The sequence below is a fragment of the Schistocerca cancellata genome, chromosome 2 (assembly GCF_023864275.1).
Source record: "Schistocerca cancellata isolate TAMUIC-IGC-003103 chromosome 2, iqSchCanc2.1, whole genome shotgun sequence".
In the NCBI taxonomy this organism is placed as follows: domain Eukaryota; kingdom Metazoa; phylum Arthropoda; class Insecta; order Orthoptera; family Acrididae; genus Schistocerca; species Schistocerca cancellata.
Window position 1 is genome coordinate 501,983,832 of NC_064627.1, and position 24,059 is coordinate 502,007,890.

Below are 24,059 nucleotides of genomic sequence, written 5' to 3' on the forward strand. Positions count from 1 at the left end.
ACTATACTTACCTGTAGGTCCTCTACTCTGCAGTAAGTTTCTGTTCAAGCTAGAGAGATTTCTCGTTTCACCTTACAGAAAGTACCAGTAATCAGTTGTGTGTGGTGACATTAATATAGATTTTAAAAGTGATTGTGCAAGTGAAAGAATGTTGAAAGAACTCTTAAATTCATATTATCTGATGCAGACTGTATTCTTTGTAGCCAGAATGAAGGGGAACAATAGCATGACTATAGACAACATTTTTGTTCATTCTTCATTATTGTTCATTCTGTTAGTAAAAGGTTAAATGCCCTTTCAGACCATTATGCATAAATTGTAACACTAAAACGAACTTCTGCACACACACACACACACACACACACACACACACACACACACACACACACATTAAATATGTAAACTACTTAGAAATGTTAATCCAGTGGCAAAAGAGAGTTTTTAAAATCTCAATAAAGAACAAGAGAGGCATGAATTTAATAGTATAGATAATTATAATGCTTTTCTCAACACATTGTCCGTGATCTTTGAAAATTGCTTTGCATTACAACGTTTAAAACAGGGTACTGACACTAACATGCAACCTGAATGGCTGACTAGCCGGATAATGTTATCATGCAGACCAAAGTGAGAATTATATCAAAAGTTATGGATATCAACAACCGAGCTGCAAAGCCCATTACAAATAGTATTGACAAGTGTTTCAAAAGGTCATTAGAAAGGCTAAATGCATATCATATGCCAACGGAATAGCTAATCCTCATGATAAAACTAAAATCATACGGTCAGAAAAGAAGGAAGTGCCTGGCCAATACCACAAGTTCGAGGATATAAAGTTATTACGTAGTAAATATGTTTTTGCTATCGATATGCCAGATATACGTAAAGTAACTAACAATCATTTGATGAATATAACAGGTGAATTAAATACAAACTTTGTTTCTTCAGGTAATCGTATAACTCTCTTATAAAATGGTTTTCTAAGATTTCCGTCTGAGACATATCTCCGTGATACTGAGAAGTGGGAGACTTCGTAAATAATTAAGTCGCTAGAAACTAGGGACTATTCATGAGTACGATAGGGTATCGAGTAGGCTACTAAAGCACTGTGCTGCATATGTTACAGCACTTCTTAACCATGTTTGTAATTTTTCCCTCTGGAATGTTCATTTCGCTGAACGATTAAAGTCACTTCATAAAAAAGGAGAAAGGGATCATGTAGACAGTTTTAAACCATTTACATGTCACCAATGTTTGCAAAAATGATTGAAAAGGTAGTATATAGGGGGGGGGGTAATTGATCATTTCAGTTAAATAACTTGCTGTCAAACGCACAGCTTGGTTTTAGAAGAGGCTTAGCAACTCAAAACGCTATGTTCTCTTTTCTGCGTGAGACAATGGACGGTTTAAATAAAAAATAGAAAACGCTCGGCGTTTTCTTTAATTTGACTAAGGCGTTTGATTGTGTGGATCACAAAATATTACTGCAGAAACGAGCATTATGGAAGAAGAGGAGTAGCTCACAACTGGTTCCTGTCGTACTTTAATCACAGACAGCGAAAGATTACTCTACACAGCAATGAGAACGCACATGAATTGGCACCCGATTAGGGCACAGTTAAGTAGGGAGTGACCCAGGGCATAGCTCAGGGACCCCTACGACCGCTACTGTTTCTTATATAACGGGAAACCAAAAATTTTTCGTTTGGGGAAGTAGATGCGGCTTATATGCAATGTAGTCCGACTCCGATGCGACTATACAGTGTGGTCAGAAACAGGCTGGAAAGCTTGTCTAAGTATTGTAGGGGAGGTAGTGTTGAGAAATAACTGTTGGGAAAAAATTCTATACATTTCTCCGTTTACGTGTTATTTAGCATTGAGATTAACCAATCAGGTCGTTGCGCACGCAAATTCAAGCACTTGTACTCCCTAAAATCCGGTAACGCACAGATATCTACTGGTCCGCGAGTCACCACTTGTTGAAATGCCCAGTACCAGTTAAAAATATGGCTTTTTGGGAAATGGTAAATTTAAGCTAGGTGAGCAGAATGTAGGTTTGTTCAATTTGAGGAAACCAAACGAAGAATACTTTTAGCTGCCTGCTCGAATTTGCGTGCACGACGACCCGATTGGCCACCTTCAAAGTTATGTAGGTCAGAAACGCCACAACATATCCAATTTTTCCTTAACACTTATATCTCAGCACAACCTCCCCTGAAACGTGAACTATGGCTACATTATTACCAAAGTGCTGTTATTCTTTTCTTGGCCGCCGAAGGACGAACACCACTAAACACTCATCGGAGAATGAAGACTGTGGATGGGAAAGCAAGTCTATCGAAGGCCACCGTGATGGAATGGTGCACCTAGTTCGGTGCTGGTCGCTATTCGACTTAAGACGCCGGTCGATCTGGACCAACTCAAGCGAAAGACACTCGTGCATCTGCCCTACAGTACTGACCTCTTCCAGTGCTATTATCGTGTCTTCCGCCTCTTAGAAAGGCCAACGATCCCTGTATTACGAGGACCTGCAGCAGGCAGTTACGGAATTCTTCGCCTTGTAGGATCGGTGTTTTACCAAACTGCTATCTTGAACCCGGTGTGCCTGTGGGATGATCGCCTCACTGCTCACCGCGATTTGGCCTAATTGGCATAATGATTCTGTAATGTACCGCCTTCGAACGGAAATTTCACGATGGCCTCTTATATATATATATATATATATATATATATATATATATATATATATATATATATATATATATATACATACACTCCTGGAAATTGAAATAAGAACACCGTGAATTCATTGTCCCAGGAAGGGGAAACTTTATTGACACATTCCTGGGGTCAGATACATCACATGATCACACTGACAGAACCACAGGCACATAGACACAGGCAACAGAACATGCACAATGTCGGCACTAGTACAGTGTATATCCACCTTTCGCAGCAATGCAGGCTGCTATTCTCCCATGGAGACGATCGTAGAGATGCTGGATGTAGTCCTGTGGAACGGCTTGCCATGCCATTTCCACCTGGCGCCTCAGTTGGACCAGCGTTCGTGCTGGACGTGCAGACCGCGTGAGACGACGCTTCATCCAGTCCCAAACATGCTCAATGGGGGACAGATCTGGAGATCTTGCTGGCCAGGGTAGTTGACTTACACCTTCTAGAGCACGTTGGGTGGCACGGGATACATGCGGACGTGCATTGTCCTGTTGGAACAGCAAGTTCCCTTACCGGTCTAGGAATGGTAGAACGATGGGTTCGATGACGGTTTGGATGTACCGTGCACTATTCAGTGTCCCCTCGACGATCACCAGTGGTGTACGGCCAGTGTAGGAGATCGCTCCCCACACCATGATGCCGGGTGTTGGCCATGTGTGCCTCGGTCGTATGCAGTCCTGATTGTGGCGCTCACCTGCACGGCGCCAAACACGCATACGACCATCATTGGCACCAAGGCAGAAGCGACTCTCATCGCTGAAGACGACACGTCTCCATTCGTCCCTCCATTCACGCCTGTCGCGACACCACTGGAGGCGGGCTGCACGATGTTGGGGCGTGAGCGGAAGACGGCCTAACGGTGTGCGGGACCGTAGCCCAGCTTCATGGAGACGGTTGCGAATGATCCTCGCCGATACCCCAGGAGCAACAGTGTCCCTAATTTGCTGGGAAGTGGCGGTGCGGTCCCCTACGGCACTGCGTAGGATCCTACGGTCTTGGCGTGCATCCGTGCGTCGCTGCGGTCCGGTCCCAGGTCGACGGGCACGTGCACCTTCCGCCGACCACTGGCGACAACATCGATGTACTGTGGAGACCTCACGCCCCACGTGTTGAGCAATTCGGCGGTACGTCCACCCGGCCTCCCGCATGCCCACTATACGCCCTCGCTCAAAGTCCGTCAACTGCACATACGGTTCACGTCCACGCTGTCGCGGCATGCTACCAGTGTTAAAGACTGCGATGGAGCTCCGTATGCCACGGCAAACTGGCTGACACTGACGGCGGCGGTGCACAAATGCTGCGCAGCTAGCGCCATTCGACGGCCAACACCGCGGTTCCTGGTGTGTCCGCTGTGCCGTGCGTGTGATCATTGCTTGTACAGCCCTCTCGCAGTGTCCGGAGCAAGTATGGTGGGTCTGACACACCGGTGTCAATGTGTTCTTTTTTCCATTTCCAGGAGTATATATATATATATATATATATATATATATATATATATATATATATATATATATACTCTCCCGCGAAGGTACTGGCAGAAGTAAAGCCGTGAGGACGGGGCGTGAGTCGTACTTATATATATATATATATATACTCTCCCGCGAAGGTACTGGCAGAAGTAAAGCCGTGAGGACGGGGCGTGAGTCGTACTTGGGTTGCTCAGATGGTAGAGCATTTGCCCGCGAAAGGCAAAGGTCCCGAGTTCGAGTCTCGATCCGGCACACAGTTTTAATCTGCCAGGAAGTTTAATATCAGCGCACACTCCACTGCAGAGTGAAAATCTCATTCTGGAAACATCCTCCAGGCTCCGGCTAAGCCCTGTATCCGCAATATCCTTTCTTCCAGGAGTGCTAGTTGTGCAAGGTTCGTAGGAGAGCTTCCTTAAAGTTTGGAAGGTAGGAGACGAGGTACTGGCAAAACTAAAGCTGTGAGACAAGGCGTGAGTTGTGCTTGGGTAGCTCAGATGGTAGAGCACTTGCCCGAGAAAGGTAAAGGTCCCGAGTTCGAGTCTCGGTCCGGCACACAGTTTTAATCTGCCAGGAAGTTTCATATCAGGGCACACACCGCTGCAGAGTGAAAATCTCATTCTGAATATACCTCTGGTCTGGCGTAACTGTGAGATAGAGGAGCGTCACAGTAAGACTCTTGACATCGTCGATGTGATAAATTTTTCACACGAACGGGTAGATACTACCTGAACGACGGGGTCGATATGAAGGAGCTAAGTGCACATTTTTTTGATGTCACTGGAGACAGGCCATAAGCTCGAATTGTGGAGGGAAACATGCCGTGTGCTTTACAAAAGGAATAAATTTACGGAAACCACGTAAAAATCACATCTGAATCGCCCTCCCTCTCGAATGCGAGACTAGTGTCTCATATATTGCGCAATAGCACGCGGAACATGCCATTGTTGTCTTGGGACTTCCTTCGAAAATATTTCGAAACCCGGTTTGGAGAAAATAAAGAATAATTAGAAGACAATCCAACGCGAGTCATCATTACACCATTTCAATCCACCATTACAATCCAGGGATCCTACTAACCCCAAAACAATGATTTGGAGTGGCTGAAACTGACTGAAAATTGTTTTACCAGCTGTAGTGGTAAATACGACTGCATTGGGATCTAAGGGCTATAAAATCGAATGTCTGCGTAAGAATAAAACAATGTCTGACTTACAAGATGTTAAATCTCTCGGCCGACTGCATAGTAAGTTGAAGGGAAAGAGAACAAGTCTAGCTAAGGAATAAGGACCTTTCACCTTGTCACACTTGGGCCATTGCGATGGCGGTAGTGCTCTACACGGGCTTCAATACCGCTCAGACGTGGTCCTTGCGAAAATTTCTGCCTCGTGATATACATTTTCCTCCTACAAACGCACTATGATCACATATATATCATGAATGATGTTACTAGCAAATTAAAACTAAAATGAATGGAAGTCCATGAAACAGCAATAGCTGTTTATTGTAATTCGTTCAAAGACCCACGACCGGTTTCGCACCTCAAATGTGAATCAGGTGGTTGATGAAAATTACGATGTTCCAAGGTTCATCTGAGGATGCACGGTTAAGATACGAAACCGGTCGTGGGTCTTTGGAAGGACTACAGTAAACAGGCTAAAGCCGTCATATGAACGTTCATTCATTTTAATTTTAATTTGCTAATAATATCTTGCACAATATCATAAAAGTCCTTATCCCGTCAATCATGTATTAATTTTGCTGTAGATGCCCGATCGTCTGAGTAGTTTGTGAGTTTAGTGCACGAATGGAAAAACTGGATCTCGGGAAGGAAATCTCTGAGAGGAAGAAAATCAGTTCTTGCGGAAAAACGACGTCTTGCACCAAGCTAATAAATCTGCAGTGGTTCGCAGTAACCAAATGAGAATGCCCTGCTTCCAGCGTCAATCATTCTGAACATGCGTGCATTGTCTTAATCACTGCAGTATCTGACACAGCGATTCGTGGAGGTGAAAATAACCCACAAAATACTACCTTCTTACACTTAGGAGACCTGTGGACGTAAATGTGTCAGTAAATTCAATTAAAGTCTTCAGCAGATGGCGCAGATGAACATCCTCTCAGAGCGTTTGCCTTACCTGCATTAAACATCGTTGAAGTTTTCCTTCTCATGAGATTTTGTATAGGAAAAAGTGTTAGTTGGCACTGTGGCACATTGCACATTCAATAATTTAAAAAAGAGAGGCCAGGAAAAGGAACGGTTCTGCTGTAATGGTGTATTCCTTGATACAGTATTCAGTATGATATGTGTACTTCTAACAATAGCAATGTATGCAGTTTATTGATTTGCAGTAAATACCATCGATACAGGGATCATAACTGTGTCTTACCATGTACATCTATTTCCATGAGCAGAGCATTAGTGACATAGGAACATTTAGAAATAAAAAGATAATATAAAGGATAAATTACATTTTATATAAATTCTGCAACATTCATTTTACACCTATAAACAAATATTTACAATCGACAACCGACACAGTGTAGTCCGAATAAAACGAGTCTGACTCAACAATTCTAAGTAAGAGTATAATGTAAGACTGCTTTTATTTCCTAGTCGCCCACACTTCGTCCAGAAAAGAGTGTTCTGTATCCCGCAGACAATGACAGGCAGTTAGGTGCTGACCTGTATACATAATACGGAAGTAAGGACACGTTAAGTGCGTTCGCTTGATTGGAAGTCATCACGGCCTTGTTTTTACTCGTCAAGAGTAAAAAATGTTATTCATCAACAATACATAAGAATCTACAAAATTATTAGACAAGAACGAAAAGTAAGGTAATGCAAACGTATATATCGTAGCTATTTTATGAGAATGAAATTTAAGATAATTTATACCTGGTTAGGAAATTTTAAGAACATTGGCATAGTGAACAACTCATTTTCTTTGTATGTTGCATATTTTTAAAAACGAATATAGTTACTTTCAGCAGCGCATTTTGTACTGAGCATAACTATTGGCGCAAAGTCATTTTTTAAGGAAACATAGAAAATGAGAAATCAGAGAGAGAGCTCAGCTTCTTTGTAGAATTTTGTTTCACAGTGCAAAACGGTCTAAAATCGAAAGCATTAACAGAGGCTGATGGGCCTGATTTCTACAGTACGTAGAATCTACGCCTTTTGCCGAACGGTTGTGTGTGAAGAGCGACCGGCGTATGGATGAGATGTGTAGGTTAAACAAGTGGATTTGTTTAAAGAGCGTAGAGCATGAAATACTAGACGCGACGGTCTCTGGTCCTCGTACCAGACTTTCCTACGTAACACAATTACAGCCGAAAGAAGAAAAATCCTAATTTTCCATAAAACTGTCTATGGGACTTATGCCGCCGAAGCCCTTGCAGACGTGCAAGGCCCCCATATTATTTGCTGTGCGGGACAGTCTCCAGATGGACGATTGCAATTGGAAAAATGGCAATAAAAAGCTCCGATATCGCCACATGAGCTTCAGTTGGCTTGTAATGTGATAGAGTACCGATTAACCTCCTAGGCCTTCTAAAACATTCGTGGAAGAAAGGCATGTAAGAATAGTAATGAGACTGACAACGCTGCGAGCGATCTGACAATGCTGTGTTATTCCGTCTCTGTACACCGGTGTGTTCATCTATTCCAGATGCTCAGTCCGAGATTCACTTCAGTACAGCCATCACCTGATTTCTAACAGCGCTATCAATGATGTAGTGTTATTATTGTGTGTTAGGAAAATGGAAGAGCGGAATTTATAGCAACTTTATGCAATCAAGTTTCGTGTTGAATTGAAACCTATCATTTCGCTTAGACTGTAATAAAAACTTTTATTGTTTACATATCACGAATGTAGTTTCGACATTTTGTCATCATCAGGTAGTCTGGAACAAACTATTGAAATTGCAGTAGCGGTATATAGATAATAAATCTTCTTGGTAAAGCCTAAGCGAAATGATAACTTTCAGCGCATTACCAAGGCCACGGATCCCGTCCTGGACAAATTTTGTGTTAAACTTAGGGACTCAGTGAGTATGACCTTTGAAAATTTGAAACGGCCCTATGGGGAATATTCCTTATAAAGAGCACAAGTTTTTCGCTGCCACAAATCATTTTTGGAAGTCGAGAACACCTTGAAGGTCGACACAACTGCTCGGGAAGAACGTCGACTTTAAAAACCAACGAAAACTTCAAACGAATGTGTGCACTTGTGATATTGTTCTTGGAGGACAAACCGTCAACCGAGTGTTTTACAGAGATGTCCTTTAAAGTCTCAGGAAAAGGAGGAACCGAGTGAAACTGGAGATTCCAGAAACGTGGAAGCTGCATCTGAGCAACGCCCCATGTTACACGGCCACTTCCTTTGCGGAATTTTTGGTCTCAAAAGACATTCCTGTTGTTTCACAACGCCCCTGTTCACCTGTTCTGAGTCCTTGTAACTTTTTTGTTTTCCCGAAATTGAAAAATGTCTTAAAAGGACGCCATTATGAGACTCTAGATATCATTAAAAAGAATGTGAACGACACGTTAAAGACACTACCAGTTGAACCCTTTCAGCGATGTTAGGGAGAGTGGGGCCAACGGCTCCACCAGTGTATAGCTGCCGTAGGGAACTATGTTGAAAGGGACATTATTGTTGTTTTAAAAAAATAAAAGCTTTGGTAGATAAAAAATCAGCCTCATTACTTTTCTCGCACTCCTCGTAAGTTTCATGGCTACTGTGATGAACTGCGTGTGATACTGCAGGCTAGCGCCGACCTGTTACACTGTAATCTTTTATAAGCTGTACAACTTCTTTGACCCGCCATCATTCGGTTTTTCTGCTGATTCTGAGTACTGTAAAAATATTTTCTGTGGAGAGAAAAATCACACGATTGACAGTAACAGCAAGCTATTCCGTGTTAGACACCGTATTTATCTCAGGTATTTGACATTTCTTTGTCAAATGTGGCTGCGTTTTCCAACCATCATTATCTATCACAGTACAAATTTTCGGTAAGGATGAAACACCTTTAATGCTTTTGTCCTCCTCTTGTGGTCGGTTTTGGGGTGGACAAAGAGCCGACAAAGGTTTGAAATAGGGTTGCGTACGTGTTGGTTTGCATCTCGTTTTTGTTGCGAAATTAAGAAATCATCAACTCCCAGGTTCGCTCAAAACTAGGGACGGTCCCTTTCTCTGCGAATTAGATACCTATATATTTAGATGGAGGGCCCATGCTTTTATTTGAAAGTCATACCATGAACCAGTTTAGTATTTTTCACATACTCAAAATATTATCACAGGTGAAAGTGATGATAAGTGACAAAAAAATGCAAGAAATAGTCAGCGGTTAGACCGTGAGCCATTAGTTTTTTTCGTGTGACACACGCTTAATTGCCAAACCTTAATACTGTCCGGAACGGGAACCTGATTTAATCTTTGATTCCTCATAATTTCTCTCAAAGAAAAATCACAGTGATCTACAAATTGTAAATAAATGAAAGGCCAGCTTCCCTTTTCACTTTAAGTTCAAATGGCACTTTAAACGAAGTAAGCTCAAGCTTGTAAGTACTTTCGATAGGGAGGGACAATCCATTTGCAGGAGAGTCATTATTGTTCCACTTTACGCAAAATCAATATTCAGAATAACGGTTGTCACAAAACAGCGGCGATCCACAACTGCCGTTCGAGAGCCGGGCCACATGCATCTACGCGCACTCGGAGGCCTCAGACTGCTGCAGCTCACTGTGTGGGCGACAGGACGAGCACGACAGCTCTTCCGCCCCTCCGCTCACGGCTCACAGCCAAGAGGCCGCGAGCTCGGCCGAGTCTGCGCCGGGCTAGCCCCTGCCGCCGCCCGGTCAGAAGATGACGGTCAGGGGCCGCCGGAACTCTGCGCCGCCCCCGGCCACGGAGCCCGCGCCGCCTCCCGCGCTGCCCCCGGCCCCCGCGGAGCTGCCCCCGGAGGCCGCCGCGGCCGCGGCCGCCGCAGCCGCCGCCGCCGCCTGGTGGTAGTGGCCGCTGTACTGCGCCATGGGCAGCAGGCCGGGCATGCCGCCCCCGCCGTGGTGGTAGTAGCCCAGACCCGGCGACGCCGCCGAGGAGCCCGAGGACGAGGAGGCGGGTGCCCCGCCCCCGTCTTGGCGGTCGACCGCCCCCGACAGCAGGCCGCCTGCAGCGCCCACCTTGCTCTCTGTCGGAGACTCGGTCGGCGTCCGCGGCGAGGGGTGGCTCTCGGGGGCCGTGCCGTACATTTTCGACACGTCGTACCTGCGCAACGTTATTTATTTTAAAACTTCTACCCATTATGCATGTGGGACACAGCGACTGTTAAATTAACCACAAATTACAGCAAACAGTCGCCTTTTGTTTTATTCTTCAATTTTTTTTTCGTTACCAGTTTCGAATCGCCTAGCAATTCATCGTTTGATGATACACGTTTGTCGCATGCACGCAGCTCTGTGGTTGTCGTGAAGAGTTATTAGTATCTGTTGGTTTGTTCTTGGTGTACACATTGTTTTGGAAAACATAACTTATGTTTTTCAGTGCCGTTAATTTTACACGACATCACAGATTTAGCCACAGTTAGCAACATCCACATGCTTTACAAAAGCGACACTTGTTCAACTAGACTTGTAAAATTAAGCAAATTACTGCAAATACTATGTTATTTCTTTACTCTGAAGCTGTGACACAATCACGTAACGAGCACATTTGCAAAAGTGGTCCAAGAATGAATAAAACCACAACAAACCCTAGTACTAGTACTACTACTACTACTACTACTACACATTTCGATAAAGCGAACTGTAGTGCCAGTCATAGTGGAAACTAAGATATATGATTAGGTACAGAAAACGTCCTAGTTTAAAGTGGCGCCTCGCAATGTAAGCAAGGCAACTGATTGCGAAAAATGCCTTCAGAAGCAGGCTGTCATCGTCATTAAATTAGCTGACGATGAGAAAGAGAAAAAAGAAAGACAAGCAAAATGTTAAATCTGGATTAGTCGGTTCCGGACAAAGGCAAGTATCAGCTCTAAAAAAGAAAAGTGCCTACAATAAACGTCCCATTGACTACATGGATAAATTTGTGACTAGAAGCAATTTTTGCAACATTACGAACAATGCAAAGGAACACCATCCTCGAATAAGCTTCACTCCTTTTGTCAAGGTTAGCAAGGAAATTCTTAAAAAAGTTGTTCTTTCTATGCAATTTGGTTTTAAAGGGTTCCGGAATAAAGAATTTATCATGTGCGGAAGAGATGATATTGCTTCAAAATAGAGCCACTTTCACCAAAAAAATAGAGGAGGTAAAAGGATACCTGCAACGAGGAACCATGTTACTGTTATGAGAGTGAAAGGTCTTTAGCAGAAGACTATCTGCGACGTTTTCAGTCTGTACAGAGAGCAGACGTAAAAGGGAAGCATGGAAAAAACCAGAAAGGATTTTAAAGTTCAGTAATAATGAATGGAAATGTAGATCTTTGCCACGATATATAATGACAGCGTAAGATTTGGAAGATCAGTTCAGCGGAAAGACAGCATAAGACTTGGCAGATCAGTTCAGCGGAATGGACAGTGTATTCACAGAGTTTATATGATGGGCACAGAAAAAATTTAAAAAAGGGTAATGGAGAGTAATAGAATTAAATTATGCAGTGATGAGGGAGTTATATTAGGAAAAGACACTAAAACTAGTAGAAGAGTTTAGCTGTTTGAGCAGCAATGAACTTACAATGGCAGAAGTAGAGCTGATATAAAACAGAGACTGTCAATCATCTTAAATAGAGAAATTTGCTAAAACAGAAAACAAATTCAAGTCTTAGAAATAGTTTTCTGAAAATATTTGTCTGTTGTGTGCGAAAGTGAAACTTGAACGACAAGCACTTCAGATATGAAGTGAAGTGTTTCAGATGTCGTACTGTAGAAGAATAGATGGGTTGGATAACTAACGAAAACCACTGAAGGGAATCGGGAACGAAAGAAATATATGCCACAACTTGACTAAATGAAGGGTTATGGTGCTGAGACACTTCGTGAGACATCAACGGACATGCAATTTGGTCATCAAGCAGCGCTTCTGAAATATGTCCCATACCATTACCCACGTTCCGTGATGTTTTCCCGGAGATTATATCCCAGTTTTCACGACAGCTGATTGGGACTCACCGCTGGTGCGCAGCTGCAGCGGCGGCGGCCGCCTCGGCGTCGTAGCGGCCGGTCTCGACGTACATCTTGGAAGACTCGAAGTAGGCCTTGGTGAGCGCCGACGTGTGGTCCAAATAGCCGCCTCCGCGCTCCATGTACGACTTGGGGTCCGCCGAATACATCGAGATAGGCGGCATGTACGCCGACCGGTATTTGTCCGCTTCCATCGAGTACTTCATCGCGTCCATCGAGCTCACCACCTGCACAAGCCGAATTACGGTCCTCCTGAGAAATGCTGTTACAGCCATTGGAAAATACAGTAGTCTCATACCGAAATTAAAGACAACAATATGAGTATTTATTTATTTACTAAGTAATTGTCTTGTTTCCCTCACAGTGCCGGAAATTGCGAACATCAGGAGTTAAATGTTGTACGAGGGTTATTCGGAAAGTAAGGAACTATCGGCCGCGAAATGGAAAATACAGTGAAAATCTGATGAAGCTTTGCACAGAAGCGTTGGGCACTGTGTCTAGTACGCCCGTCGATCGCATCATGTTGCTCTTTTCAGTTCTGAGAGTGAGAACGTAAAGATGGCTAGAAATTACCGTCTCCCGCCAAGCATGGGGTCTGGCGAAAGATTTCGCCTGAAGCTATACAATCCACAAAACATAACTGTCGTGCTGTTCGTTCTACACGACAATTCTTGGCCAAACTCTGCAGGGACAATGAAGATGCTCCTGGAGCGTTTTCGATCAGAGGTATTTGATCGCCCACAATACAGCCTGTAATTGGCTACCCCTAAGGTTCATCATGTCGCTCTTTTCAGTACTAAACTCACAGTGAGAACGTAAAGATGGCTAGAAATTACCGTCTCCCGCCAAGCATGGGGTCTGGCTAAAGATTTCGCCTGAAGCTATGCAATCCACAAAACATAACTGTCGTGCTGTTAGTTCTACACGACAATTCTCGGCCAAACACTGCAGGGACAATGAAGATGCTCCTGCAGCGTTTTCGATCGGAAGTGTTTGATCACTCACAATACAGCCTGTAATTGGCTACCCCTGAGGTTCATCTCTGCTCAAATGAACTGCTGGCTATGAAGACAATATTTTGACACAGTCAACGAGCTGCAGTCCAGAGTAGAAAATTGTCGAAAAGCATTGGCGCCTGTCTTCTATAGCGAGGGAATTGAAAAGTTGGTACAATACTACGACAGACGTATAAGTCTGAACGGCGACTGTGTAGAGAAGTAGCTGGAAGGTGTATCTAACCGCTGCAAATAAAATAGTTTTGATTTTCACTGTGGTTTCCATTTCACGACCTCTCGTTCCTTACTTTCCGAATAGCCCTCGTATTATGGAGAATACGCTAAGGTGACAAAAGTCACAAAATAGAAATATGCACAGATACAAATGGCGGTAGAGACACGTAAACATGCTATAAAAGGGCATTACATTGGTGGAGCTATCCCTGCACTCTGGTGATTCATGTGAAAAGGTGTCCGACGTGATCGCCGCACCACGGGGACATGGAATGGTAGGTAGTTGGAGCAAGACACATTGGACATTCTATTTCGGAAATCGATGGGGAATTCAGTATTCCAAGATCCACAGTATCAAGAGTGTGATGAGAGTATCAAATTTCAGGCATTACCTCTCACGATGGAAAACGCAGTGGCCGATAGTCTTCACTTAACGAACGTTTGTGTAGAAATGTCATTGCTACCAGACAAGCAACACTGCGTGAAATAACCGCAGAAATCAATATGGGACTTACGTCGAACGTCCCCGTTAGGACAGTGAGGCGAAATGTGGTGTTCATGGGCTGTGGCACCAAACGAGTGACGCGAATGACTCTGCTAAAATCACATCGCCCTGAACGTCTCTCCTGGGCTGGTGACAATATTGGTTGGACCCTAGACGACTGAAAAACCGTGGCCTAGTGAGCTGAGTCATGACGTCAGAGGGAATAGCTGCGGTAAGGTTCGAGTGTGGCGCGGATCCCACGAATCCATGGACACAGGTTGTCAACAAGGCACAGGCGGTAGCTCCTTAATGGTATTGGCTATGTTTACATGGAACCGATCTTTGACTGGAAATCGTAATATTCTGCTACTTGGAGACCATATTTAGCCATTCATGTACTTCAGCTTCCCCAAACTACGATGGAACTTTATGGATAACAATGCACCATGTCACCAGGCCACAATTGTTCGCGATTCGCCTGAAGAACATTCTAGACAATTCGAGCGAATGATTTGGCCACTCAAATCGCCCGACATGAAACCCATCGAACATTTATGGACATAATCAGAGGTTAGTTGCACCGGCAACACTTTCGCAGTTATTGACGTCTATAGAAGCAGCATGTCTCAGTATTTCTCCAACGACTTGTGGAGTCCGTGCTACGTCGAGTTGCTGCACCTCGCTGTGCAAAATGATGTCCGACACGATATTAAAGTTATCAAGTGACTTTCTTCACATCGATGTAAATGTTATTCTCTCACAAGTTTTTTCTCGAATCAGCTGTGTTGTTTGGGTTTTATTACTAACAATTAAAAAAAAGGGGGGGGGGGCGTCTGATTTTCACATACTTGACCTCTGTGATCGATGTGATATAGTCTTACAGTTACGTAATTAATTATTTCACACTTCAAAGATAAAATTGTATAATACAACTGCCATATTTCTCCAGCCATCGTTACCGTTTATTTCCATGTCCATTTTGCAAAACAAGAGATGCACGGTCGCCTCCTATCTGCTGTCTATCTTCTTCTGTCTTTCGGAGTGAAAATATCTCTTGTATTTCCTTGTAGTATATTGAAATAAGAACTAAAATTTCTGATGTAGTCTATGTTTTATTTATCAAGTATAATACTACTACTACTTGCTAAGACATTTGCAGTTTTATTACGTTTAGTTTAATTACATTGGAAGGAAATCAGTTTCATGACCTGTAGATTTGCGCACCAACTGCTCGCCATTATGTGCAGATTGGAACGATATTGAAAAAGTCGAAACTTGCAGGGTAATCTCGTTGTGGTTTTTGAAGGCATTGCGGGTTCCATAAAACCCGTAGGCAGGGGAAACTGAATCACACTGTATAGTCTTGTGAAACTGGATGTCAAGCTTAACGTTAAAGATAACTGGTTATGTGAGTCTGTTCTTCAGATGTTTAGTGGCGGTCAAATACGTTGAATATAAAACTAGTGACTGGCGCCATAGAAACTGGTATATGCATGCGTATACAATTACAGATATATAAAACAACCAGAATATGACGCTGCTGTCGGAAACGACTATATAAGACAACAAGCGTCTGGCGTAGTTGTTACATCGGTTACTGCTGCCTTCTCCGAGAAATCAATCAATTGGGGATTTTCCCGTACGACTATTTCACGAGTGCACCGTGAATATCAGGAATAATTGCCAAACATCAAATCTCCGACATCGCTGCGGCCGGAGAAAGATCCTACACGAACGGGGCAGTACGACGACTGAAGAGAACCGCTCAACGTGACAGAATTGCAACCCTTCCGCAAATTGCTGCAGATTTCAGTACTGGACCATCAGCAAGTGTCAGCGTGCGAAACATTCAACGAAACACGATTGTGAGATAATATCCTGACTCTTTCGCATAACTACACATGGTTGACGAGGGTTTCGAGTGTCACTTTTGTGCAGTTATTATGCGATTGCAGCACTAGTGTGACTCTCACATTCAAATGGCCGTAGTGCCCGCACTTGCCCTTATGACCAACCTTCCCCTAAATCAAATTGGAGTGACAGAATGAGCGGAGTCACGACAAGTTCAGGTTTGGTAGACAACAATCACATGCCAGTTCTGGAGATGTAGCAGTAGTGTCAGATGTACAGAAATAATTCATCATCGTGAAAGCAATACTGAACCCAGGGACAGGTCCAAGATAAGTAGGCCAAACTGAATCCAGAGTAATGAACAACCAATTGAGACGTAACCAGTGTGAAGAATAATTCCACAGTGACTGTTGACTGTTTATAGGGCTTATAGAAAAATGGCACAGCCCACGTGATCTCCCTCTGGTGATGCCTTGAAGAGGCTCGAGAAATAGCCTCTAGACGTGCTATGTACCGAATAATTGCCAAACATCTATGGTCTGGCGGAAATACAAGGCACTGCGATCCAGGACACTGAAGTCCTGAAGAATAGTTTGTGTAATAACACTCGTGTTCTCACATAAAAAGCGACGACTGCGAGTTCTGTTAATTATCGTGCGTTTATTCTCGTATTAAAACGTTTGTTTCTTGACAGCACGCCCCATAGTTTGTCTTGCTTTGTGCGTTATTTAATTCGTCTCTCTGGTATGTTACCGTCAGAGTAATGAAGCTTATCCACCAACTACTGACGAACTACCAGAGGTGCACTGACGAACAAAAACATTATGTTACTTGCTTAGCTGTGGGTTGATGCACCTTTGGAATGCAGTACAGTTGGGATTCTGCGTGACGTACGGGGTGAATAAGAAGTCACGTCCTAGTTTTAAATACCGTAACCTCTGTGATGGTTGATATTTATTAACGAACATGGTCGTATTCTGCTACATGATGCCTGAGAATACTTTGACCGTCCGTAGCATCTTCTTACATTGAATGACGAGATGGCAGAAAATTTGGCTTCACAAGAGCGCGCCAAGGTCGCTTTGCAGTGTAAAGTGTGGCTACTTGTAGCCCTTATTCAGCGGTGGTGGTGCAGTGTTCATAGCACTTAAGCCACACTTAATGCAGAAACCATTACCAATTATTACGCCAAGGTACTGACAAGTGGGCCATTTGTTGACAACCACGAGGAGAACGACCTTAGTTGGGCTTTCGAAGCCGAAGACCCACTCATGTACCCTTGATAACTGCACGACACAAAGCTTTACGCCTCACCTGGGTCCGTCAACACCGGCACTGGACTGTTGATGACTGGAAACATGTTGACTGGTCGCACGTGTCTCGTTTCAAATTGTATCTAGCGGATGGACGTGTACTTGTGCGGAGACAATGACATGAATCCATGGGCACTGCATGTCAGGAAGGAACTGTTCAAGCTGGTGGAGGCTCTGTAATGATGCGGGGCGTGTATAGCTGGAGTGATACGGGACCCCTGATAGGTCTAGATACGACTCTGACAGGTGACACCTACGTAAGCATTCTGTCTGATTATTTGCATCCATTGATGTCCATTGTGCGTTCCGACGGACTTAGACAGTTCCAGCATGACAATGCGACACCCCCCAAATATTGAGCATATCTGGGATGCCTTGCAACGTTCTGTTCAGAAGAGATCTCCATCCCCTCGTACTCTTACGGATTTATAGACAGTCCTGCAGGATTCATGGTGTCAGCTCCCTCCAGTATTACTTCAGACATTAGTCGAGTTCATGCCACATCGTGTCGCGGCGCTGCTGCGTGCTCGCTGGGGCGCTACACGATATTAGGCAAGTATACCAGTTTCTTTGGCTCTTCAGTGTAACTTCATTCAGTTGAAGGTAAGGTGACACAAGTGGCCGTCACCCCCTATTACAAGATGGCGAGTATAAGGGAAGGCTTGGGTGAGAGGTGCAGCCAGTGTGAGGAGGCTGGTTCACAGTACCTGTGCAGGCGCCGAGAGCCCGGAGATGGCGGACTGCTGCGCGGCGGCAGCGGCGGCGGCGGCGGCCATGGAGGCGGCGCTCAGCGACCCGTAGGCGGCCGCCGGCGAGTAGTAGGAGCCCACCTGGCCCATCTGGCTCGCCGCCATGCCTGCGAACGGAAAACGGGGACGTAGCGCGACACACTAACTGCAGAGACCTAAATCTACATGACTGCTTTGTAACTTACACGTAGATGTTTGACAGAGGCTTCATAGCACCACTTTTATTAAGCTATTCTCGACTGGCACATGGGATAAAGGAAAACCTAAATATTTCCGTGTGAGCTCTGATTTCATTTGTTTCATTACGTTGGTCATTCCTCCCTAGGTACTTGGGAATCAGTAGCATATTTTAATGAAGTTAATATCTTTTGGGTTGCTAGGCCGCGTCATATTTCTTCAAAAAATCGACGTTTCGACCCTTCTGCTGGGATATTCTTCAGGATCTTGTGATGTCCATTGTAAATTTGGCACTGTCAGAGACCATTGTCGCCTTCTCTTATAAAGGGGCAACTGTGCAAGCGAAGTCGGATTACTGGGTAAAAAATCTTCAGGTACCATTGATGGGCCATCGTCCTTGGATAGTAAGAGAAGTTTTCCTGCTTTAAACCCGAAGGAGCGGGTTACCGGCTAAGACTTCTATGGCTACGTCATTGGTTAGAAAGGTATTTTTCCCACACTTATGCTGGAGAAGAGTTATTGGTTAAAATTCCTCTTGCTGCTATTGGTGGGCCCATACCGTTGGCTAGAATTGAAACGAGAAGATTAATTATTTGATTTGATTTATTTATTTGCTGCCATTTACAAATGACCTGCCACCTTGCTACTAATACAGGTCGTACTTTCACAATACGAAATGGTACATGTACAGAACATGACACTTATTTGTTATTTCCTGCCGGCCGGCGTGGCCATGCGGTTCTAGGCGCTTCAGTCTGGAACCGCGTGACCGCTACGGTCGCAGGTTCGAATCCTGCCTCGGGCATGGATGTGTGTGATGTCCTTAGGTTAGTTAGGTTTAAGTAGTTCTAAGCTCTAGGGGACTGATGACCACAGATGCTAAGTCCCATAGTGCTCAGAGCCATTTGAACCATTTTTTTGTTATTTCCTATTTTAAAAAGGATTAATAATATTGCAGCCTTAAATATTCATAAACTTAAAAGTAATTAAGAAACGAAAATCTTAAAATTAGCGGTTTATGAATGGAATATAGGGATTTATGAAGACAGAGAAGAAGTTACGACTTATTATAACTTTCAGACGTATTATGAATTTGGAAAAAATTTTCTAGTATAAACAAGATTCTTATGTTTAAGATGGATACATAAAGGATGCAAAAAAATTATGAAATTAACAAACTTTTGGAAAATAGAATTATAAACCATAACCATATTTTGGAAGAATAAAGAGAGAAGATACGAAAGATATTAGTGGAACAATGTCCCTTCACCAAGTGTGTATGATGGTGAGTGTCTTGGAATTGTCTATGAAGCCACCGACCGCCAATCACAGCTCAGATCAGTGTCATCACCTGCTTCTATGCCGGAATCATTATTGTTTTCCAACCTGTGGATATTTCGTCAGTGAGTGTGTTTAACACGGTCCAGTGGTCTTCGTCTCTGAGCATTGCGAGTATGGTGTCTTGGATATTGTTGAGGTTTAAGTGTCTTGTGTGTCTGAGGTTGGTATATCGTCCGCAGAAAAAGACGGTGTCTTCTGGAGAGCCTTCTTCCCCACATGTCCATCTCAGACTTATGCGGTTTAAGTGCGTGGGATAAGGGCCATCCATGTCCTGTTAAGAAGTGGACCATACCGCGGCTGTGATCTATATGTTAGAGTTTTAGTCTCTCCCCTATATCGCAAAAGAACTGGTGTAGCATTCGACCCTTATCACTTGCATCCCACTCACCTTACCAGGTATCCATCATCCAATATTTTAGTTGGCGTTTCGTGTCAATTGGTACTCCAGTGATCTTTCGAAACAGATCGTGTCTAACCACTTTAAGTCAGTACACATCACCTTTATATGTCATCGAAGAGCAGAGCATGAGAGGGGAAATGTTTATTCAAAACATTACTGTCCGCACAGGTGGCTTCCATGGCGTTGTTTGTATTGCTCGCACGCCGCGGCCGCGTATTCACTTCTTTGATGGCAGGGAGCCAAGATGCCGGAAACCTTTAGCCGTCCTTTCTACGGAAGTTAGATGCGTTCTTAGAAATTTCAATTGCTTCTCGGACTTTTCTTACACAAAGGTTTGTTTTCTTAGTCAGCACTGTACATTACTGAAATCGATGTGAAGACCACAGTTCTCGTGCTGTCCCGCTACCGCAGATTTCAAACTTTGTTTCAGCCGCATGTGGCGTTCGCGTTCCTTAACAACTTTTCTAACAGTCATTCCCGCTTTACCTATATACACTTTGACGCAGACACACATCATTTCATAGACGCCCGCATTGCGGAGGTGAAAATGTACATCAATTTTCCGTCGGAGGTGAAAATTTGTGATTTAAATTTCGTGAAAAAATCTCGCCGCAACGGAAGAGGCCCTTGTTTTAATGATTGCCTCCCATTCTCCCAGCTTGACCATATCCATTACATTTTCTCCCCAGTTTCGATATCCTCCTCCATTGATATCTGCTGAGGATCCCCATGGTATGTAGAAATACTACAGAGGACGAAGGAGGCAGCTAGAGTTGTTGCATCTTCTAAGTTTCCTGCCAATATGTGGCAGTGTAAGGTGATGATATCTGAGGAAACCTCCGAAATCACCTTCCATTTCATAAGATGAAAAACAATAAAACTTTGTCTATCCAAACTAACGTGTCAATGAATCCTGAACTCAAACCCCAGAGTATGCAGCGGTTTGATTAGAGGAAAACACCACTCAGAATACAAAATTATTGAACGAGTATTGCATTCATCGTTAAATTATGTAAAGATATGTGTTGTAATAAATGGGAATCATCGAAAACGACGTAGGGACGCTATCAATTCAATTCAGCAGATTTACCCGTAGCCAGTGCCGCCAAGTAGGCCACCAGAAGGCAGTTGGATACCAGAAAAAGTTGGGACTGGACCTGGACGTCGTGAGTGAACTGTGGTGAGTGAGCTCAAATCATGTGGAGGGACACGGAGATAATTAACCGTTCTGAGACAGAATACTGAGGGCGGAGGATATGGTTGAATACTGCATATGAAACTACTCTAACAAGTTGCAACTCAGGGAAAACATGTGGTGGAATAGATTACCCTCAAAAAGAGTACAGTAACACTAGTGTCGTAATATAATAGTGAAAAGTAATAAATTATAAGGCAAAATGAATGAGTGTGTTTCTCTCGCAGTTCAGTGAGTCACTTACCTACAAATTTCCCTTAACTCTCAGAGTCCGGTATAGGTCTTCAGAAAAGAAATAAAAAAAAAAAGACTTGGGAATGGCACTGTTTGGAAACGCCAGTGTCGTTTGCATGTTGCAGAATCGCTAAATAACTTTCAGTTCAGTCGAATTCAGTAATATGGACAGACAAAAATCCCGTTGCACATAAACACTGAGACCCGAAAGATGAGTAACAGCAGGCTTGCTATACCTGGATTAGCATTCTACGATAAACTGTTATAAAGAAAAGGCACGTTATTCTGGCTCAGACGGTCTGGATAAAGCAGTGAGAACATTTTCATTGTTCAAATTTAAGTGATACCTGTGTGGTCATTTGTAACTTTATTTACTAAATATCATAATGTCTGCCTTTTAGCTTTAAAACACTTCTACGCTAAATATGAATGGTAGCTGGTCAGAAAAACGCAGCATACTAGAAACTATAAGGAACAGTATTGGCACTGAGATAGTGCCAAGTAATCAAGACGACAATACGATCATCAATTATTTTAGTAATAATCACGTTCTTATGTGGCTCAATGGCCTGGTGCAGGTCTTTCAATTGGACGCTATTTTAGCCACTTCAGAGTGCCTAACCTATCCCACTAATCCTACTGGGGAAAAGGGATCTATAGTTTAATGTGGAATCCGAACCACGTGTTGTTTCCGACGAATCTTCAAATCATTGAAAAGACAGACAAATTTTTCCTGACCAGGATTCGATCACACAACCATTCTGTTAACGGGTACTTGCTTTACCGCTAGACAACCTGGCCTGACTATTTCAATCATAACTAGCATGGACTCTACAAGTCGGGCTTTGAGATATGCTTTTAGAAGCGTTATTCGTCTAGTGCCATCTGGTGTGTTTCCTGCCAGGTAACTACAGCGTACAGATTTCCCGTCAGTTTGATGGTCTTCGTATGTCGTTTTGACTGCATTGCATGCTCTATTTAGGTTCATTTCTAATATTTTCTTCTGCCAACTCGGCGAGGTCGCTGCCATTTTAGTATTTGCCCTCTATAGGATGTCAGTGACCTATGTAACACAATGTGCTTCACTTTTCCTCTTCTCATTTTTATGTATGAAGCCCTGAATTGATCCACCTATAGCTCTTTACATTTTGATACGTTTTCCTTTAGTGAATAATTAAATATCAAGCTCTCGGAGTCGCCACGAATCAGCTTCCTACAGCCTGTCATGCAGGGCTGCCTATATTCTGGCGTCTGGGAAAATCATGTGTTTGCCCATATCTCCACTCTCTGTTTGTGCGAGGAGGCTACAAAAGCAAACAGTGCTGATACTCGATAAGCCTGCTCTTTCTACGTCAAATTTGTTCCAAGTCTATCCAGCGGTTTGGGAGGAGATCCTGGACATACAAACATAAACTTATACACTCTGCTTTATATATGTGGATATTGGGTCTAAAGACTGATGAATTTCAACCTTAAATTTGTCATCATAGTTTAATGTAAAATTATCTGTTTTATAGCTTGTAAGATGTGTATATTTCTATTGTCTATTGTCAAACCACGATTTATGAAAGATGTTTATACTTCATTAATAGGATTAAGAACAAATAAATAATATTTGTCATGTTGGAAATAATTGTGGTAGCAGGGAATGTCTGCACCAAAGTATTGTTGGCAGGAGAGACCGCACATTGATATAATTTTAAAAAGGGCGGGAGAGACTGCGTATGGATACATTTTAAGAAAAGAGCGGGAAAGACCGCGCATTGATACATTTTGTAATGGTAGCAGGGATTGTCTGCACCAGAAAGTATTGTTGGTGGGAGAGACCGCACTTTAGCGTTCGTAGGAAGTCAGTAGTAAGCGAGAAGTGAAGCGAGTCGGTAGCAGGTCTGAAGCGAGAGGTTGAGAGGAGCGGTGTGCCTGCCAGCCACCAGCTATGATTTACAAGAGATTATAAGCGGATGTACAGAGACATCAGCTAACTATCATCATAAGAGGAACTAATATTATTGAATTATTTTTTTGAGAAACTCAAGACTACTGAAGGCATGTGTGCGCAATGCTAGTTGTAAGATTATTGTAAAAAGTACGTCCCATTTGAACTGTAAAATAATTTCATTCAGAATATAATTAATTTTTGCCAGTAATATTGCATTACTGATTATAATCCATCTCAAAAACCATCAACGTAAAACTTCTCAAAATTTTATAGTTGTCAAGAAAATCTTTAACTATGAATTACGTAACTTCAGCCATATTAATTAAAGAATAACGTCAGCTTTGCTATTAAAGAATACCGTCAGCTTTGGTAATAAATACAGCCACTTATTATGACAGCCCACCAGCAGCTAATAGAGTATAGTAAAGCAGAGTAAGTATATCCATATCGCAGTTCGATGTAGCAGTCAGATGGCGATCCAGTAACAGCAGAAAAAAGTGAGGAACAGTTTTGGGTTATTGCAGGTAACGACTGAGGGCCACGACGACGGCACATTCTATGTTCCGTCGAAATAATCAGAAAATAACTTTTAATAATGAGCATTTAAATTTGTATGCGAAGATTAAAAAACAGAATTAATTTCAAAGGGGAGTCTTCATTTGTTATTATTAAGCAAGAGATAGAAACCCTAAGGGAAGGTTTCATAGCTTATTGTAAAAGGAAAAATTTGTGTAACAAAAGAGATATAGAGGAGACGGGAAGGTTT

At 43.1% G+C, this 24,059-nt stretch overlaps 1 protein-coding gene across 1 annotated transcript in view; it reads right to left on the reverse strand.

The window, feature by feature from the left end:
- Window positions 1-10,062: 10,062 nt before the first annotated feature.
- Window positions 10,063-24,059, reverse strand: part of LOC126155755 (transcription factor SOX-21) — a 158,184-nt gene continuing 144,187 nt past the window's right edge. The window contains exons 3-5 of the mRNA XM_049916250.1: window positions 17,966-18,114; window positions 12,370-12,608; window positions 10,063-10,471 (exon numbers count right to left, since the gene is read on the reverse strand). Of these exons, the coding sequence (XP_049772207.1) occupies window positions 10,063-10,471; window positions 12,370-12,608; window positions 17,966-18,114 (797 nt within the window). The remainder of the gene's footprint in view (window positions 10,472-12,369; window positions 12,609-17,965; window positions 18,115-24,059) is intronic.